This window comes from Peromyscus californicus, unplaced genomic scaffold (genome assembly GCF_007827085.1).
Source record: "Peromyscus californicus insignis strain IS unplaced genomic scaffold, ASM782708v3 Scaffold_17__1_contigs__length_78620276, whole genome shotgun sequence".
Taxonomy (NCBI): Eukaryota; Metazoa; Chordata; class Mammalia; order Rodentia; family Cricetidae; genus Peromyscus; species Peromyscus californicus.
The window spans coordinates 15,435,609-15,455,108 of NW_026294469.1; the positions used below are offsets into that span (position 1 = coordinate 15,435,609).

Below are 19,500 nucleotides of genomic sequence, written 5' to 3' on the forward strand. Positions count from 1 at the left end.
TTCTCCAAGTACAATAAGTTTTAAAGATTACTGGGGATTAGGACTGGGATATAGCTAGTCCATAAATGACTTCTTTCTTTCCATAATTAAGGCTTTTATTTTTGTTGTTGTTGACTGCCCAGAGGTTCTATTCCAATAAATAAAATGGTAAAAGTATATTTTCATACCTGTTTCAGGTCTCAGAGAAGATAATCTTGCATCCACTAAGTATGATCTTACTGGTGCTTTTTTGTAATTGTTTTTTTTATCAGGTTGAAAAGGTCCCTCTAGATAGTTGAGAGTCTTTGTCATAAATGGGTGTTTGATTTCATCAAAGCTAATTTTTCTGCATCAGTTGAGATAAGATTGTATTAGTTATTGCATCATTATGACCAAACGCCTAAGAAAATCAGTGTTACAGAGCAGGGATTTTATTCTGGCCCACAGTGTCAGGGATTCCAGTAGGCTGCCACACTTGGGCAGAACATCATGGTGAGAGGAGTATGTGTAGAGACTGTATATTTCTTGAGATGTAGGAAGTAGAGAAAGAGACAGAAAGGTTCCAGGGATGTACTAATATGTCCTCCACTCCCATCCCCCATGACTTTCTAATGTTTCTAGAACTTCCAAAGATAGCATCACTAGCTAGAGACCAACCTTTCAATGCATGAACTTTTGTGGGAACATTTCCTACTCAAACCATAATAATCATGTTTTTTCATTCATTGATTTATTTGCTGAGATATTGGAGTATGTGTGGTTAAAATGATTGTGTCTAATTTTGTTATAACATGTCAGTGGAAACAGTGGTATGGATAAGCCTAAGTGCTCACCCTCGTCCAGAAACACCAAAGACCACACAATTAAGAATCCACCTCATCAGAACTCTTCAGAAAGCAAGGCTTTACAGAAACACCATAGGAGAACTTTGTGACTCTTGGCATTGATGAACCCCTGCCCTAGGATGGCATCAGTCCTGAGATGTCAGCCTAAGCACAGATGAAAGACCCTGATCTCTGTGGAAGCAGAATCCTGGGTTCAGATACCAGGAGTCTGTTTTGACCTGCCTGTAGATTACCCAAAATGCTAACACAGGTCCTGCTTTGTTTTGCCTAATGCTCAACTTTCATAGGGTATTCTGTGAAAACTTTGAAAGCCAAATGAACATGCTGCTCCTTCCTAGGATAAGAAAGCAACATTGAGACAAAAATATACAATAAAAGCCAAGAAGCTACAAGACCTAGATAAAATGAACACACAAACTACCAGACTCTAACAACAATCATTTTTTAAACTCTCCTGAAGAAGCCAGAACCATATAGCTTCACGAGTGAATTTCACCAAGTCTTTAAAAACTAAGGCAAATGGCCAGGTGGTGGTAGCACACGCCTTTAATCCCAGCACTCAGGAGGCAGAGGCAGACAGATCTATGTGAGTTTGAGGACAGCCTGGTCTACAAAGCAAGTTCCAGGACAGCCAGGGCTGTTACACAGAGAAACTCTGTCTTGGAAAAAAAAAAAAAAAAGGAAGGCAAATGCTTCTCAAAACTTTCCATAAAACAGAATGGAAGGTATACATCTGAACTTACTTTAAGAATCCCCAATGCTGAAACTAGACAACCATGAAACAAACTGTAGACCAATGTCTATTATAAATATGCATGGAAGTGGCCTAAATAAAAACAGTAGCAAGCTGAATGTAGCGGCATATTAAGAAGATGATAAATCATGACCAAGTGGGATTTAACTCAGGAGTGCAAAGTTGACTCAACTCAAAACAATCAATCAGTGTAAATGCACCACATTAGCAGAACGCAGGCAAAACCACATGGCCATCTCAGTCGACAGAGGAAAACACATTTAACAAAAACCTTTTGTGGGAGATTTCCTAAGCAATTAGAGGAACTTATGTGTAAAACCTACAGAGAATATCTTATTCAACTGTAAAACTGAAATCCCCCACTTTTAAAAACAAGGCAAAGGACTTGAACTGTCTCCACATCCATCCAGTACACTCTAAATAAAGCTCTTTGGAACGCAGCTGTGCCTTTTGTCTACCTGCTGCCTTGGCTTGTTTTCTTTACTCTCACAGAGTTGAACATAGTGACTAGTCATCTGGCCCACAAAACCTGAGACCTGCCACAGTGCTAGATAAGGAAGAGGAAGAGTAGGCTCTGGGGCAGAAACTGGGAACACTTTTATAGGACAGGCTGCGATTGGCACTTGTAACATCCTATATTTTTTTACCCTGACCACACTGAAACGTGAATAACTGAGGAATGTAGATAGCTCGCTGCTGGGAAGAAAGAATAGTGCATTTCAGTGAACACTGGGAGCTTCTGTCACAGTCCTGTTTTTCATAATCACCCCAAACCAGAACTGCCCCAGTTTCCACCCACAGCAATAGTGCATGGCACAGAAGAGGACTTAGCCGAGAGAACAAGCTGCATACACACAGTCCTCCGCAGAAATGAACTTGAAGAGCTTCTTTTAGTTTTCATGAAAATCAAGAGCAACAATGCTAAAGGGCATTTTAAAACCAAATCCGCATTAAAGCTATAGAGAACAGAAAGGAAATAATAATCAAACAAGTGCTTGACCCTGAGGAACAAAGATACCATGACTGAGGACAGAACTTGAAGGTGTCCTGACCACCAGTGCTGCCCCTTGACCTGGGGAGAGGTTATGCCAGCATTGTGTGTGTGTGTGTATATATATATATACATAAATATGTGTGTGTGTGTGTGTGTGTATATATATACATATATGTGTGTGTACATATATATATATATATATATATATATATATATATATATATATATTCCTCAAGCTAAACTGAACATAAGATGTAATTCAGCTGTTTTTAATAATGAGCACAGAAGCAGAAGTTCTTAATCTTTGAACACCATGAAAAAATTATCAGAAATGTTGACTATATCAGCCTCTTTTTCTTTGGGGCTACTAACCAGCTCCCAAATCATGACACAGAGACTTGTTAGTTTTGAATGCTCGGCCTAGCTTAGGCATATTTCTGGCTAGCTCTTTTAACTTAAGTTAACCTTTTGCCCCAGGGCTTTTTACCTTTTCTTACTTTCTCTCTTTCTCTCTGGCTGACTGCCTGCCCCCCGGCATCTCCCTCGTTCTCTCCTCTCTTCTTCCTTTCATTTCCCTAGCCTAGATTTCTCCTCATATTAATCTCTCTGCCCGCCAGCCCTGCCTATCCTTTCTCTGCCTAGCTATTGGCCATTCAGCTTTTTATTAGACTAATCAGGTGCCTAAGGCAGGCAAGGTGAAACAGATGCAACACATCTTTGCATAATTAAACACATATCCTTACATCGTTAAAGAAATGCAGCACAGACAAATGTACACAATTAAAGTAATATTCCACACCATAAAAAGATGTAACACATCTTTGCCTAGTTAAAATAATATTCTACAACAGTTGACTAATGGATAGGCAGACAAACCCAGCTACATAGAAATAGGAAATAGCCCCATTCATCTTTATTTGCAAAAAATATAGGTATGTTCACACATGAATAAGCACAGGCATTTATATAGAAACTTCATTAGCCTATTGGATAGCATTCTTCCTAGAACTTAGGTTTTTTTAAAACATATAACATCTTTGTATGTATTTGTGTTTCTAATTGTATAGGGTTGTATATTTCTGTGAATACATAAAGCTACAGCATTGCTGACACACTAAATATTAAGTCAGAATTTATCAAAGGAACAAATATAGTTAAAAACTAACATGGCTTTTGAAAACTTAACTTTTAAAAACGTTTCGAGAGTTAAAAGAGAATAAACTTGATCTATACCTGAGAGGCAACATTCTTGACCTTTTTGGGATCCATACCCTTCTGAATTTGATGAAAGCTATGGTCCTTTCCTCTACATGTATGAAAATTGTTATGCCTCCTTTTCCAAGGAATCCCATCCCTTCCTGAAGTACATTCTTGAAGTGGGCAAGTCCCCTGAATCCTCTGGAAGTTCCTTTCTTCAGTTTCACTCCATCAAGAGTCACTTGTCAGAACCAACTTTTAACAGAAATATCAAAACTAAACAGACCAGTGTTTTGTTCCAAGATGGTGACTAAAGATAACTGTTGTCTTTTCCTCCCAGAAATGTCCTCTTCCCTCTCTCCTCACCCCTAGACCCATTCAGTTGTTTCTACTTATTACCTGTCTTCATCCCCTTCCTCTCTCCTGTCTGTCCTGAATTCTCTGTAATATTAAATTCTTCAGTTTTTATTCCTTCTGTCCTTAAGTCTGCCACCAGACTCACCTGTCCAGAACAGTGAGGCACTGTGTTGGTGGTGTGATGGTTTGCCTTTCCAAGCTAACAGGGTGACTAGACATCTGTCCGGCAGACCTGGTTGCATTTGAACCAGTGTCGCCCTCAACACCTGTGCACTGCTGGCTACGCACTCCATTTTCACTGCAGGACAAGAACCTGAGACTGTTAAAAGAAATAATAACTCAAAGTAGTCATTAGGAATGTATCAACATGTAGTCGTTTTTAACAAATATTTCTTCAATAAACTATATATTCAACCTTGAGGTTTTTCATTTATTGTTTTTGTTAATGTAAGTCTCTGCTTCAAGCTCCATGCTCTTCATTTCTTCCTTTCAGACTTCTGCCTTCCATGTCAGAGTATCCCCTCCCAACTCCTACAGCTAAATATGGTGATCTCTCACTTCCTAATACCTCATACTTTACATACTGCTACAACAGCTGTGAAAGATAATGGGGACAACCCTCCCTGTTGCCTGGAAATGGATACAGGCTCCTGCCTTAGTATCTGTGTTACCCTAAGCCAGCCACATAAGTCCCATATCTTTAATTTTCCTTATTGTCAATTTGATATCAAAGTAATATTTATGACAAAAGTTTTTATGAAGAAAAATAGCTTCTAGAAAAGATAAAACTTGAGATAGAGAGGGATAGAATAGGACCAGATCCAGACATAGAGAGGGATAGAGTAGGACCAGATCCAGACAGGGAGTTGGTATCAACTTCACATGTATCCAGAGGAGTCTTGGGGGAAAAGACAGATGCTTTGCACTTTTGGCATTTTGGGATCTGGTATTCCTAACACTCCAAAGCTTATTTCATGTGTTGTAGATACTCACTTATCTTAGTTAGGGTTTTTGTTGCTGTGATGAGACACCATGACCATAGCAACTTATAAAGAAAACATCTAATTGGGGTGGCTCACTTATAGTTCAGAGGTTCAGTCCATTATCATCATGGTGGAGAGCATGGCAGTGTACAGGCAGACATGGTGCTGAGAGTGCTGAATCTTGATTAGAAGGCAGCAGGAAGTTGACTGACAGTCACACTGAGGGAAGCTTGAGCAAAAAAGACCTCAAAGCCCACCCCCACCGTGACATACTTCCACCAACAAGGCCACACCTCCTAAAATACCACTCCCTTTGGTGGCCATTTTCTTTCAAACCACCACATCATTCTTTCCTATAAGAAAGAGTGGATCTTCCCAAATACACTTTTAACTCATATTGGACAGCAGTTTCCTAGGAATAAGAGGGAAATTGTGACAGAATTCTCACAGTCCTCCAAAATAAAGCCAGAGATATTTTGTGTTGTTGAAAAGTAGTAAATATAAAATAAAACCAAAAATAAAGATTAAGTAGGGCTCATAGAGGCCCACAGAGACTGAAGCGGCAATCATGGAGTCTCCATGGGTCTGCGCTAGGTCCTCTGCATATGTTATAGTTGTTAGCTTGATATTTTGTGGGACCCCTAACAGTGGGAGTGGGGTGTCTCTGACTCTTTCATCTGTTCTTGAGACCCTTTTCTTCCTTCTGAGTTGCCTCATGCAGCCTTGACATGAGGGTTTGTGCCTAGTCTTAACTGATCTTGTTATGCCATGTTCAGTGGATATTCCTGGGATGCCTGCTCATTTCTGGAGGGAAATGGAGGAGAAATGGGTCCAGGGGGAGGGAAGGAGGGGTGTGGAGGAATGGGAGAAATGAAGGGAGAGGAAACTGCAGCCAGGGCATATTAATAACAAAAAATATATGTAAACTAGACAGACAGACAGACAGACAGACAGATAAAACCAAAAAGAAAAAAATGCCTCCTTTCATTACTATTATCATTTTATTTAACATTTGGAAGTGAAAAGTAATGAATCAACTAATCAGTACTTCCTAGAAAGGAACAAGGGCCAGATCAGCCCATGCTGTAGAAAGATAAATTATTGCTTAGGAATTTCTTAGAACCCTACACTGAAGGTATGTTAATCGTGTCTTTCACATAATAATTGTAGTCCAATACAGACTTCTTTAAAAGAAATGAGATATTTGTGTCTAATCTTAAATGCTTTTAAAGAGAATCCTTCAACTCGAAAGATGTAGAGATGCAAGTTGCTAAGATTTTCTGTTTGGTTAGCAAAAACATTTTTGTTAATAGTTAAAGAACAAATGAAGACAGCTTACTTCTTAGACATTTCCATAATAAAGCCAAATCATCAGAAATATGACAGGCAAATATGTCAGAAAACAAAATAACTTACCTGTTATTGTACAGATGAGTGGATTTTGTTTGTTTTTAAGTAAGGCAATGTAAATCATTGATATGTATAAAAACAAAACAACAAGGAATTTTTCATCTGTCATTTGTAGCTTAAGTTTTCCTGCCTGGCCCACAGTCAGAACAAATCTCTCTCACCTGCCAGTCCCACAGCCTCTCGAACCCGACCAAGTAAACACAGAGACTTATATTGGTTTCAAACTGTATGGCCGTGGCAGGCTTCTTGCTAACTGTTCTTACAGCTTAAATTAATCCATTTCCATAAATCTATACCTTGCCACATGGCTCGTGGCTTACCGGCATCTTCACATGCTGTTTCTCATCGTGGCGGCTGGCAGTGTCTCTCTGACTCAGCCTTCCACTTCCCAGCTTTATTCTCCTCCTTGTCCCGCCTACACTTCCTGCCTGGCCACTGGCCAATCAGTGTTTTAATTATTGACTAATCAGCAACACATTTGACATACAGAACATCCCACAGCACTTCCCCCCCTTTTCTTTTTTTTTTTTTTTTAAAAAAGGAAGGTTTTAACCTTAACAAAGTAAAATTACATATAATATGGGAATTTGGGCGTAGCTTCTCTTACTACTTCCTGCTGGAGGGGGGCGCTGTATCTTATGGGGATACAAAGAAAATTTTAGGATCATGGAAAAGTCCATGAGGGTGTATCGTCTGAGCCAGTTGCCTTCAAACCATTCTGGATGTTGGATCATCTGGGCCATGGTGTCATCGGAGACCTTTCAGGGGGTCTTGGCTGGTCAAACCTGATGTATCTTAATCTGGAACAAATCCATAGCCTCTGGCTTTCTGTGGGAACAAAAGCAGAGTCTCCTTTCCAAAGTAACATATCCTTATATTCAAATTTTGAAGTCAAGATACCTTTAAAATATATATTTTGGCGTAACTCAACAGCTTTTACAATGAAATGTTTTTATGCAGTTAAAAGTCCCAAAGACAACACAATGCAGATTTTCTGTGTAATATCCATTTTTACGTGGCTTATTTTCTATATTAATTTTACTGTCTCTTTAAAGACTTTATTTTTTAAAACTATGTATTTGTTTATATAACTGTATATATCACCTTTTTTGTCTCTTTCAAGCCTACGTATTTTTGCATACATTTTAAACTATTACATCTGAATCTGTCTTATTGTGAATCTATTGCTTTAAGCTGCAGCAGCTGTGGCTGCTGGCTCCGCCCACCTCAGCTTCCCAAAATGGCTACGTTTACCACCAGCTCTGGGAGCTATCGTGGGTCTATGCTTTTTATCCAAGCAGCGTGTAGCCCAGAAACCTCTTTTTTTTGTTTTGTACTAGCAAAGGCTAAATCCACCATGCAGCTTAATGTGCCACTTGCATAGACCTCATTCCCGCCATAAGGCAGGTTGAGCATGCACGCTGGGAACCCACCAGTAGCTCAAACCGGCAGCTGCTGCTCATTTGAGAGAGACAATTAGGAACTGTTTTTAGCTCCGTTTTAGAATCTTTTTTCTCAGTTTTTAGGTGGAAACTCTTGCCACCACGTTGGATGCCATTTGTAGCTTAAGTTTTCCTGCCTGGCCCACAGTCAGAACAAATCTCTCTCACCTGCCAGTCCCACAGCCTCTCGAACCCGACCAAGTAAACACAGAGACTTATATTGGTTTCAAACTGTATGGCCGTGGCAGGCTTCTTGCTAACTGTTCTTACAGCTTAAATTAATCCATTTCCATAAATCTATACCTTGCCACATGGCTCGTGGCTTACCGGCATCTTCACATGCTGTTTCTCATCGTGGCGGCTGGCAGTGTCTCTCTGACTCAGCCTTCCACTTCCCAGCTTTATTCTCCTCCTTGTCCCGCCTACACTTCCTGCCTGGCCACTGGCCAATCAGTGTTTTAATTATTGACTAATTAGCAACACATTTGACATACAGAACATCCCACAGCAGTCATTGTTCCATTTCAGGAGAAAAATCAGCTGTCGAGACTTTGGGAAGCCCCAAATGATTTCCTTTGTGATGTGAAATGAACTTTTCATTTCTTTTATTGAATATTCAAATTATTTCTTTTATTATTTATACAGAGACAGTGACAGGAGTTAGAAAAGATGCATCCACATCTCCTATGCCAGCAAGAAGTCCTAAGGACCCCGTGACCCCATCATCATCATCCCAGCGCAACACCTCACGGTGAGCCTAGGAGACCCTTGACTTAGTGTTCCCCTTAGGAGAGTGTTTATAAGACTGAGGAAAATTTGACAATTGTAGTGCTCTTACTCTAGAGGCACTTATTATAAAGCTGTAGATTCTGCAAATTCATTGCAGAGTTCTTTTCTCCATATTCACACTTTCTGAAATGATCATGACAGTTGGCAAGGCTTTCCATAGAAACCCAAAACGTCCTGTCCACAGAAACTCTGCTTAGCAGCAAGTCCTTCTCAGCTGATCATGGAAAATAATGTATTTGGTCTATAACTTTAAGTGATTAAATTCTGAAAATCACAGTGGATTTTGTGCTAAAGGTGTATTTACGTCCTCTTATACCAGAGACTTTAGAAAAGTTAATTGTTTGACCAGCCATTTCTGGAGTTAGAGAAAGAAATCTATTATTTAAAACTTTTTACATTTAATATAGCAACTCACATATTAACATATTATATATTTAAGACTCAATATATAGAAGCATAAGTTTCCAAAGGACTTGGTTTATGTTTCTTTGGGGATAAGATTGGTTTGGAGCACTTAAATCCCTCATATTATCACATGAATATATATTTTAAGACTTAACTTGTAGTTTAATTTCCTAAATTGTTGCTCTCAAGGCTGGTGATTTCAAAGGTATACTATAAAACATATCCTTTGGTTTATGGTTTGAGAAAGGAAAGAATTTTAACTCTTCTTTCTCTATAGAGATAGCTTTCATCCAGTCTCATATAAGTACAGTGCCACAGAAGACAAACCTCACATTCTTGAGAAGCAGTATTTGTTCTAACTGTGGCTCTCATTGCCATGCATTTAATTCTGGAGGCAGAAGTGACTGCTGCAGAGGATAGTAAGTCTGCCTGTTGAGTGCTATGTTCCCAGAACTGTGCAAAATGCTTTGATTTAGTCTAATTTAGTCTTCACAACCTGTAGAGATAGGACTACCCTCATGCCCATTTTAAATTTGGGAAACCATGATTCAGAGAGATTGAGTGTGTTGTCTAAGACTCTGTTTTAATTTTGATTTTTTTCATTGCTGTGAAGAGACACCATGACCATGGCTACTCTTATAAAGAAAACATTTAGTGGAGTGGTTCGCTTACAGTTTCAGAGGTTCAGTCCATTATCATCATGAGGGGACCATGGCAGCATGCAGGCAGATGTGGTGGTGCTGGAGCTGAGAGTTTTACATCTTGCAAGCAACAGGAAGTCAACTGAACGTCTCACTGAGGAAAGCTTGAGCAAAAGAGACCTCAAAGCCCACCCTCACAGCGACACACTTCCTCCAAAAAAGCCCCACCTCCTAATAGTGCCACTCCATTTGGGGACCATTTTCTTTCAAACACAACAGACTCTTAGCTAAAAAAAGACAGGGCCAGCATTTCAAACTCCAAAGCCATTAACTTAAGTAGTGTAATGACCAATGTTGCCAGTCTCCCTACTGCAAAGGTGGGGTAATCAAAGTAGTTAGCTTGCCCATCTTTCTCCGCTGACCCTCTCTCTTGCTTTTAGTGATGGCATTGTTGGAATTTGCTAAAGAAACAAATGAGTCGTGATTCTCAAGAGTGGAGCGAGCTCCTTCTGTTTTGTACCACTTCAAATTGTGGTTGGAAGCTTGTACTTAGAACTTCCCATGCAGCTCATATTGATTGACTTGGCTGAGAATCAGCTAATAGTCTAGATTTTCAACCTCAGTGAATTTTACTGTGAATATTTAAATGGCATTTTGTTGATTGGTTAGTTGGAACTAGGGCTCAAACTTGGGGCTTTGTACATGGTAGGCAAGCACTCCACCCCTGACCTACACCATAGCACTAAAATGTGATCTTTAACACTGTAATGTATTTGTAAAGGTTGAGTTTTAATTTGGAGGGATGCATGAAAAATGGGAATAAAATGTTTCTCTGTAAGGGTTTTGTAAATCATCCTCAGCATAAATTTTCTGAATGGAAAATCATATCAACATAGTAGAGTGTTACAAGCCCTGGTTAAAATTGCTGTGAATACTTATATTTATAGATGTTAAGAAAAAGATTATCCATTTACTGGTCCTTAATACTGCTTATCAGCTAAATATTGATTCTCAGGAGCTTTGTAAATAATAAACATTTGACTAACCAAAAGAATGTGTAGCACGCCAGATCTTATCTTTAAAGGAGTGCACAATGGCGTATCATCAGTGTATTATATAAAGTACAGAGTTGAAAATGATTCAGTACTATGAAAATGAGCTACCAGGACAGCACAGTGGTGCTTCTCCATCATTAGAATCCAGAGTATTTAAATCATTCACATTTCAAAGTGTACACTAGTCATTTTTTATAGACTTCTTTTTCATTATGGAAACCTTTTCATTATGGAAATTTTTCCTCCCACAAGCCTTTGAAGAGAATAGATTTTAAGCCTTACTCACCCTAAATTCCAAGAATGTTTAAGGTTTGTGAGAGGCTTGCAAAAGATGATGGCATGTTTCAGTGCTGGGGGAGATACATTTTCCTTTGTTCTTGGAAAACACCTAAAGTATCTCACATCATTCCATGTACGGCAAAGAAAACAGTCATGGCAGTCATCTTTCCCATTCATGATATAGGTTTTTAATTATTCTCTCTGCTGGCTGTCAATATAATGTGAAATTTTCATTCCCCATTCAAGATGGAAAAAGTTTGTGGCTGAAAATGTTAACATTTGCATTTTTATTTGTTGATTTATTTAAAGGACAGCCTCTCTTACAGCAATCCATCACTTGGTGACACCCCAAATATGAATAATGTATTGTAGACTTGCGGTTACAATGTGTAATAAGTGCTTGAGACAGTAAGAGAATGTTAACTATGTTGCAAATGTAATATTTATCAACTCATAAAGTTTATTGCTTTTGAGGTTCAATAACACTGACCATAGGACATTAATATCACTTATCTTAATTTTAGCTGGGCAACTTCGTATGTAGAAATATTCGTCTATCTCATGCTAACAAAATAAATATGTAATTTACAGCACAAGCAAAAAGAGCATTATAGCCTTCCTTGCTGGAGGCCATGGCACTTCTTTCTCTCCATTTCCCTGTGACTCCAGCTCTAGTTGTGTGCCCCTAAACTACCAGGGATGAGAAGGACAGTGGTTATCTTGGCCCAAGAGGATTGTGATACTAAACAAAATGATACTGTTCACTTCCGCTTAGTAAGAACAGGTGATCCTGCACAGACCAGTCCACCTGGAGGGGCTTTGTTCCTTCTCATTGTGAGCACCCATGTGGATATGTAAATCTTAGCTTGGTAAGAAAGCTGGGGATGTTCTCTGTTCCTCCGAAACTGAACCACGCGATTCTCTTTTATCCATCATGAAGCCAGAGATGGGCAGGTTACCCTTTGCTTCTCAAACGAATTGGGAGGAACATAAATATTACTTTTTACATAGTACAAATATACCCTTGTGCACATCCCAAACTGGTATGTCCACTGCCAACAATAAAAAAATAAAAGAAGTTTCTAACCACCAAAACCAAAGAAGTTATGTTTATTACCAACATCAGCTGTAATTGGTGTGCACTCCATTAAGGTGCAGAATTATGTGTTTCTTTGCTGTAAATAACTTTTCTGATTGTACTTGCTGTATGCCAATTTAACCAAAAAGTATACTTCCATTAAGTGGATACCTGCATTAATGCAGTTTTTGATTTCAAGTCTTTTATCTTAAGCCATACTAGGAGATAAGGTAGTATACAGCTGTATGCCCTTTCATGTGACATGATGCATTTCAATTATGCTCACCATTATCATATTGTCTCAGCTTGTATTTACTAGTGACCTAGAATCCAGCCCTCAGCTTCAGGAAATGCTACAAAGTCCAGACTGCAGAGTAAAGACAAGATCTGAAGTATTTTATTCTTCACACTTTTTTTATTATACGGTCCAGATGTTCCATAACAATGATATGTTGCCAGTGTAGTTTTTAATTTTGTCTTTGCCTCCTTCCTTATTTGTTGTCATGCCTTTGCTTTGTGGTTCAGACTGGCCTCAAATTTGCAGTCTCCTACATCAACCTCTCAAGTGCTTAGATTTCAATTATGCACCTCCATGTTCAGCTTTAAAAAAAAATTTTTTTTTTTTGTTTTTTGTTTTTTTTGTTTTTCGAGACAGGGTTTCTCTGTGTAGCTTTGCGCCTTTCCTGGAACTCACTTGGTAGCCCAGGCTGGCCTCGAACTCACAGAGATCCGCCTGGCTCTGCCTCCCGAGTGCTGGGATTAAAGGCGTGCGCCACCACCGCCCGGCAAAAAAAATATTTAAAATGAAAGCAGAAGGAACCCATTTACAGCAGGCAAACACACTTCAAAATTTTATACTCCGTAATTCCAAGTAGTTGCAGAATTGCTAAGGTTACCCCTGGCTCGTGTGACATAGACATTCCATGTCTTTGTCAACGCAGCGGTAGGGGAGGGTTGTGCTTTCTGTGGTGTGTCAACTGACCCCTGGAAACTGTAGTTAGTGACATCTGTTCAATATTGCAGTCCTTGCTCTCATTTCACAGTTTTTAGCCTCATGAGTTGCAGTTTGGAATTCTTCACCTGATTTGAGGTCACCAAATTCCCTTAACTTCAACTTTTAAGAAACTTCTTTTGGGTGCCTCTAACTGTTCTAGGCACTTGAATTCCTTTGTAGAAAATTGCTTTATATATGTTAACATAAAATAATCCTCAGAATCATGAAAACATAAACCTCCAAGAGGCAATTAAGAACACCTAAGAGCCCTGTAACACCTGGGTTTATAGGCCTGACCTTCAATGCTGGCTTTGCAGTTTTGAAAAATAATTTCATCTAATCTATAAAATGGGAATAATAACAGCTCCCTTATAGGCATGTCATGTTGATTAAGCAAGATAGTGTATATAAAGTACTTCACACTATCCTGTTCTGTGCTAAATGCTCCACAAAGAGTAACTACCATTATAGAACTTCCCAAGGCCACATAAGCCTGAGAAGCATTGTGTGATTCCAAGCTTTAACCTAACACAATATTAGGAATATGGTTAGGTTCAACTCTGAGGTAAACATTTGACTTGTTTGTTTTGTTTTGTCCATTATTTGGTTTTGGATTGATTTTTCTAAGAGGGCCTCACTGTGTATCCCAGATTAGCTTAGGATTTGTGATCTTCTTGCCTTAACTTCTCAAGTGCTGGAATTTCAGGCAAATACCACTATACCCAAAATATGGTTCTGTAGCTAGAGTTTTCCTGCCTGGCCCACAGTCAGGACAAATCTCTCTCACCTGCCAGTCCCACAGCCGCTCAGACCCGACCAAGTAAACACAGAGACTTATATTGGTTACTAACTGTATGGCCATGGCAGGCTTCTTGCTAACTGTTCTTACAGCTTAAATTAATCCATTTCCATAAATCTATACCTTGCCACGTGGCTCGTGGCTTACCGGCATCTTCACATGCTGTTTGTCATCATGGCGGCTGGCAGTGTCTCTCTGACTCAGCCTTCCACTTCCCAGCTTTATTCTCCTCCTTGTCCCGCCTATACTTCCTGCCTGGCCACTGGCCAATCAGTGATTTATTTATTGACCAATCAGCAACACACTTGACATACAGACCATCCCACAGCACTTCCCCCTTTTTTTTTTCAAAAAGGAAGGTTTTAACCTTAACAAAGTAAAATTACATATAATTTGGGAATTTGGTCGTAGCTTCTCTTACTACTTCCTGCTGGAGGGGGGCGCTATATCTTATGGGGACACAAAGAAAATTTTAGGATTATGGAATAGTCCATGAGGCTGTATTGTCTGAGCCAGTTGCCTTGAATCCAATCTGGACGTTGGATTGTCTGGGCCATGGTGTCATCAGAGACCTTTCAGGGGGTCTTGGCTGGTCAAACCTGATATATCTTAATCTGGAACAAATCCATAACCTTTGGCTTTCTGTAAAAACAAAAGCAGAGACTCTTTTCCAAAGCAACATATCCTTATATCCAAATTTTGAAGTCAAGGTACCTTTAAAATATACATTTTGGCATAACTCAACAGCTTTTACAATCAAATGTTTTTCTGCAGTTAAAAATCCCAAAGACAACACAATCCAGATTCTCTGTGTAATATTCATCTTCACGTGGCTTATTTTATATATTAATTTTACTGTCTCTTTAAAGATTTTATTTTTTAAAACTATGTATTTGTTTCTATAACTGTATATATCACCTTTTTTTTTTGTCTCTTTCAAGCCTACATATATTTTACACACATTTTAAACTATTACATCTGAATCTGTCTTATTGTGAATCTATTGCTTTAAACTGCAGCAGCTGTGGCTGCTGACTCCGCCCACCTCAGCTTCCCAACATGGTGGTCAGTCATATGTTTACAGCCATCTCTGGGAGATATCATGGGTCTATGCTTTTATCCAAGCAGCATATAGCCCAGAAACCTCTTTTTTTGTTTTGTTCTAGCAAAGGCTAAATCCACCACGCAGCTTAATGTGCCACTTGCAGAGGCCTCATTCCCGCCATATGGCAGGTCAAGCGCGCACACTAGGAACCCACCAGTAGCACAAACAGGCAGCTGCCGCTCATTTGAGAGAGACAATTAGGAACTGTTTTTAGCTCCGTTTTAGAATCTTTTTTCTCAGTTTTTAGGTGGAAACTCTTGCCACCACGTTGGACGCCATTTGTAGCTAGAGTTTTCCTGCCTGGCCCACAGTCAGGACAAATCTCTCTCACCTGCCAGTCCCACAGCCACTCAGACCCGACCAAGTAAACACAGAGACTTATATTGATTACTAACTGTATGGCCATGGCAGGCTTCTTGCTAACTATTCTTACAGCTTAAATTAATCCATTTCCATAAATCTATACCTTGCCACGTGGCTCTCGGCTTACCGGGATCTTCACATGCTGTTTGTCATCGTGGTGGCTGGCAGTGTCTCTCTGACTCAGCCTTCCACTTCCCAGCTTTATTCTCCTCCTTGTCCCGCCTATACTTCCTGCCTGGCCATTGGCCAATCAGTGATTTATTTATTGACCAATCAGCAACACACTTGACATACAGAACATCCCACAGCATGGTTCCTTTATGTTTTGCCCTTGCAACAGAAATTTAAATACAACTATGTTAAACACATCCAACATGCTAACATCCATTTTTACCTTTCTCCTGTGTTCTGGGGAACAAGAATTGTCAGGAAACCTGGAACAATGTGTGTTAATGATACTGGTCTCACCATTAAATGTCATGAATAGTACCACTGCAAAGATGGTGTAAAGGTAATCATGAATGACCTGCATTAGCAGAATTTTTCTGGTATAGGGAGATGTCACCATTGGTAAAAATACTTGCTATACAAGGAGGAGAATCTGAGAACCCACCTACAGCCAGTAGGCTATGTCAAACAAGGTAGAAGGCTAGTGCCAACACCCAAGGTTGTGCTCTGACTATGTTCCATGTTTATGTGTTCCATGGCACTCATACATGTCATACATAAAATGATAGTTTTTTTTTAAGTTGTAAACAAGATTTTCTTGATAACAAATATTCTACCATCATGGAATGTCTCCTCTTTTTTTTTTTTTGTTCTAAATAGTTGTGGAAGGAGTAGATATTGGCTATATAATAATTAATATTTAATATTGTGTGTCTAGGACATTTGTTTCAAGAGTCACTTGAGGGCTGGTTGAAGTTACTGATAATAGATGTTTATCCTCATAAATTAGCCTTTTGTAAAGATGCTGAAAGGGTTGAATTCCCTTCAACCAGCACTTATAAAACTTGTCTGAAAGTAGGATTGCTTAGAAATCCCTTGTAAAATTATTCATTTCTATCCCTTATCCTAGATTACTTGAGCCAAAACTACTAGAGATGAATTCCAGTAATATGACTATTGTTTTCCAAATTTCTCTGTAAAAATCACTGTCTAGAGATATGCACTTGCAACCCAGCACACCAGCATTCTCCCTCTCTGCCTTCTGGCTCTGCCTAACCCCAGGACCTCTCCTTCCCATTGTCTTTAGAATGGGGTCATCAGAATCCATTAGAAAGCCTCTAGGGAAGACTATTAGGATCTCAAAGAGCCAGTATTAATCTAAATAGTTGGTACTGGGAATTAGTCAGTAAGACCTATTGCTGATGCCAGCCTTCTCTATGACAGGCTAGATGAAGAATGGCTCAATCTATAAAGGATCAGAATCAGTAGGGCATATGTGTAATTATTAAAGGGAATGTATCAGATTGTCTTTCATGGTTTGAAGCTGGATAGTCCAAAAATTGCCATCTGTATTCTAAAGAGCCAAGAACTTCATAGTTGCCCAGTCTAAATAGATGGAAGCCTCAGAAGAAGAACAGTGATGCAGCCCAGTCCAAAGCTGAAGGTTTCAAATCTCCTGAGAGAGTTGCTGGCTGGAGTATGTGGAAAGGCTGAAGAAGCTGAAATCTGTTTCAGCAGACCACAGCAACAGAATAAACACTCAGGAGAAGGAAGCTGACACTATGACCAGTGAAGGGGTGACAGGAACCCTAAACCTCATGGGGAATTGGAAAAGCAATATGGAAAAAGAACATAGCAACTTACAACTCCACCCAGAGCTCCTTAGCTATGGGTGGGGTCCTAACATTGCCTGCAGGAGTTATACAGTAAGTGCTAGCAACCCAATCTACTACTGGCAGTCTTAACTTCAGGAGAATTCCACAACACTTACAAGCTTTAAATTCAACCCAGGGAGCTAGCTATTCTGTTTGTTTGTTTTTTAATTAAATTTTTAGATTTATTTTACATACCAACCAGTTTCCCTCCCTACTCTCCTTCCATTTCTTCCCCTCACCTCCCATCTTACCCTTCCCCCCATCCACTCCTCTTCCTTTCTGAAAGAGTCAGGCCTTCCATGGGAGTCAACAAAGCATGATCTATCAAGCTGAGGCAGGACCAAGCTCCTCCCCCTGCATCAAGGCTGGGCGAGGCAACCCAGCATAGGGAATGGGTTCCCAAAAGCCTGGAGCTAGCTATTCTAAGTTACTCCTCTGTTCCAAAGAAGAAACGGATTTGGACCAGCCCCCAGAATTTAAACAACTACAGTAGCCCACTGCTAAGTACCCCATTATCTCAGTGGCCAGCCAAGGGGTTAGCAAAGCTGAACACTTGATCTGTTAGAAGCTCTAGGGTCAGCACTTGACTCACTCATTGGGCATAGGCCAACTCCCTCAGCATCCTTACCTTGAGGACCAGTATCTGCCATAGCCACAATGCTGAATCCACTCGTGTTTGCCCTGTAATAATTAGGGACGGTCTCTTCCCAAGTGCATGATCTTCGAGACTGTAGCTACTCGTGTGAAGTCTGTTTCACCCACACCTGTGCTTGGAAGCATCCAGAAGAGCCCTATAGCTCCAGAAATGTAGCTGCCTGTGGTCTCAACCCTTGCCAACACCTATGCTTACCCTGAAATATCTAGGCAGCATCCCTTCCTGTTTGGTGATCTTGGAACTATAGATGTTAGTGCAAAAAGCCTTGGTATCACTCAAGCTTGTCCCTAAGGAGCAGGGAAAGGATACATCCATGTCCTTCAACTCTGTGAGTATAATCCACAGGGCCACAAGTATCATTCCTATCACAGCTTTCCTCATGTAACCTAGAGATAATCCCAACAAACTGTGTAACTCCAGAGCCATAGACAACAGAGTCAAGGTGTCATCACCAAGTGTTTTTAAACCACAGGACCTAGGTTTTCCCCACATTCCTCACCACAGATGGTATGGATATAAGCACCATGAGCCCAAATATTAACTCTGTATTTTCTGAATAATCTAAGGTGTATCTTCTCTGTAGCTCACAAATTGTAGACCACATCTACCAGTACTAACTGCATTTGACACACTGTCTTAGTTTGAATTCTATTGCTATGAAGAGACACCATGACCCTGGAAATTCTTATAAAGGAAAACATTTAACTGGGGCTAGCCTACAGATCAGAGGTTTAATCCATTATCATCATGACAAGAAGCATGGCAACATGCAGATAGATAAGATGCTGGAGAAGGAGCTGAGAGTTAGGCATCTTGATCTGCAGGCAGCAAAAGGAGACTGCCTCACTAGGCCTGCCTTGAGCATATAAGACCTCAAAACCCACCTCCACAGTGGCACATTTCCTTCAACAAGGCCACACCTACTCACACCTAATAGTGCTATTCCCTATGGGCCAAGCATTCAAACACATGAGTCTATGGGGGCCATTCCTATTCAAACCACCACATTCCACTCCTTGGCCCCCATAAGCTTGTAGCCATAAAATAATGCAGAAATACATTCAGTCCAACTTCAAGGGTCCCCATAGTCTATAACAGTTTTGAACTTGTTTAAAAGTCCTAAGTTCAAAGTCTCTTCTGAGATTCGTGCAATCTCTTAACTGTAATCCCCTATAAAATCAAAATCAGAAAGCAGATCATATACTTCCAGCATATAATTGCACAGGATATACATTACTGTTCCAAAATGGATGAAAGGGAGCATAGTCAGGAAATACTGGACCAAAGTAAGACCAAAAACCAGCTGTGTAAAGTCCAAATGCTGCATCTCCATGTCTGATGTCAAAGCCCTTCAGATCTCCAACTTCTTTCACCTTTTTGGCTGCAAACACTTCTTTCTCTTGGGCTGTTTCCACTCCCTGTTAATGAGCTTTTCTTGACAGGTATCCATGACTGGCATCTCCAAATTTTGGGGTCTATAAGGCAATCCAAGCTTCACAGCTTCACACAATGGCCTCTCTAGGCCTCCATGCAGGGACACCTATGACACATGC

The 19,500-nt window shown here is 40.0% G+C and overlaps 1 protein-coding gene across 5 annotated transcripts in view; it reads left to right on the plus strand.

Moving 5' to 3' along the window:
• The window catches only part of Kiaa1328 (KIAA1328 ortholog), a 294,152-nt gene that overhangs the window by 244,195 nt on the left and 30,457 nt on the right, over positions 1 to 19,500 (plus strand). For 4 of the 5 annotated variants that reach the window (XM_052741683.1, XM_052741686.1, XM_052741684.1 and 1 more), the window contains one exon: positions 8,607 to 8,712. The exons of the other annotated variant lie outside the window; for it this stretch is intronic. In XM_052741683.1, the coding sequence (XP_052597643.1) occupies positions 8,607 to 8,712 (106 nt within the window). The remainder of the gene's footprint in view (positions 1 to 8,606; positions 8,713 to 19,500) is intronic. 5 annotated transcript variants of the gene reach the window in all.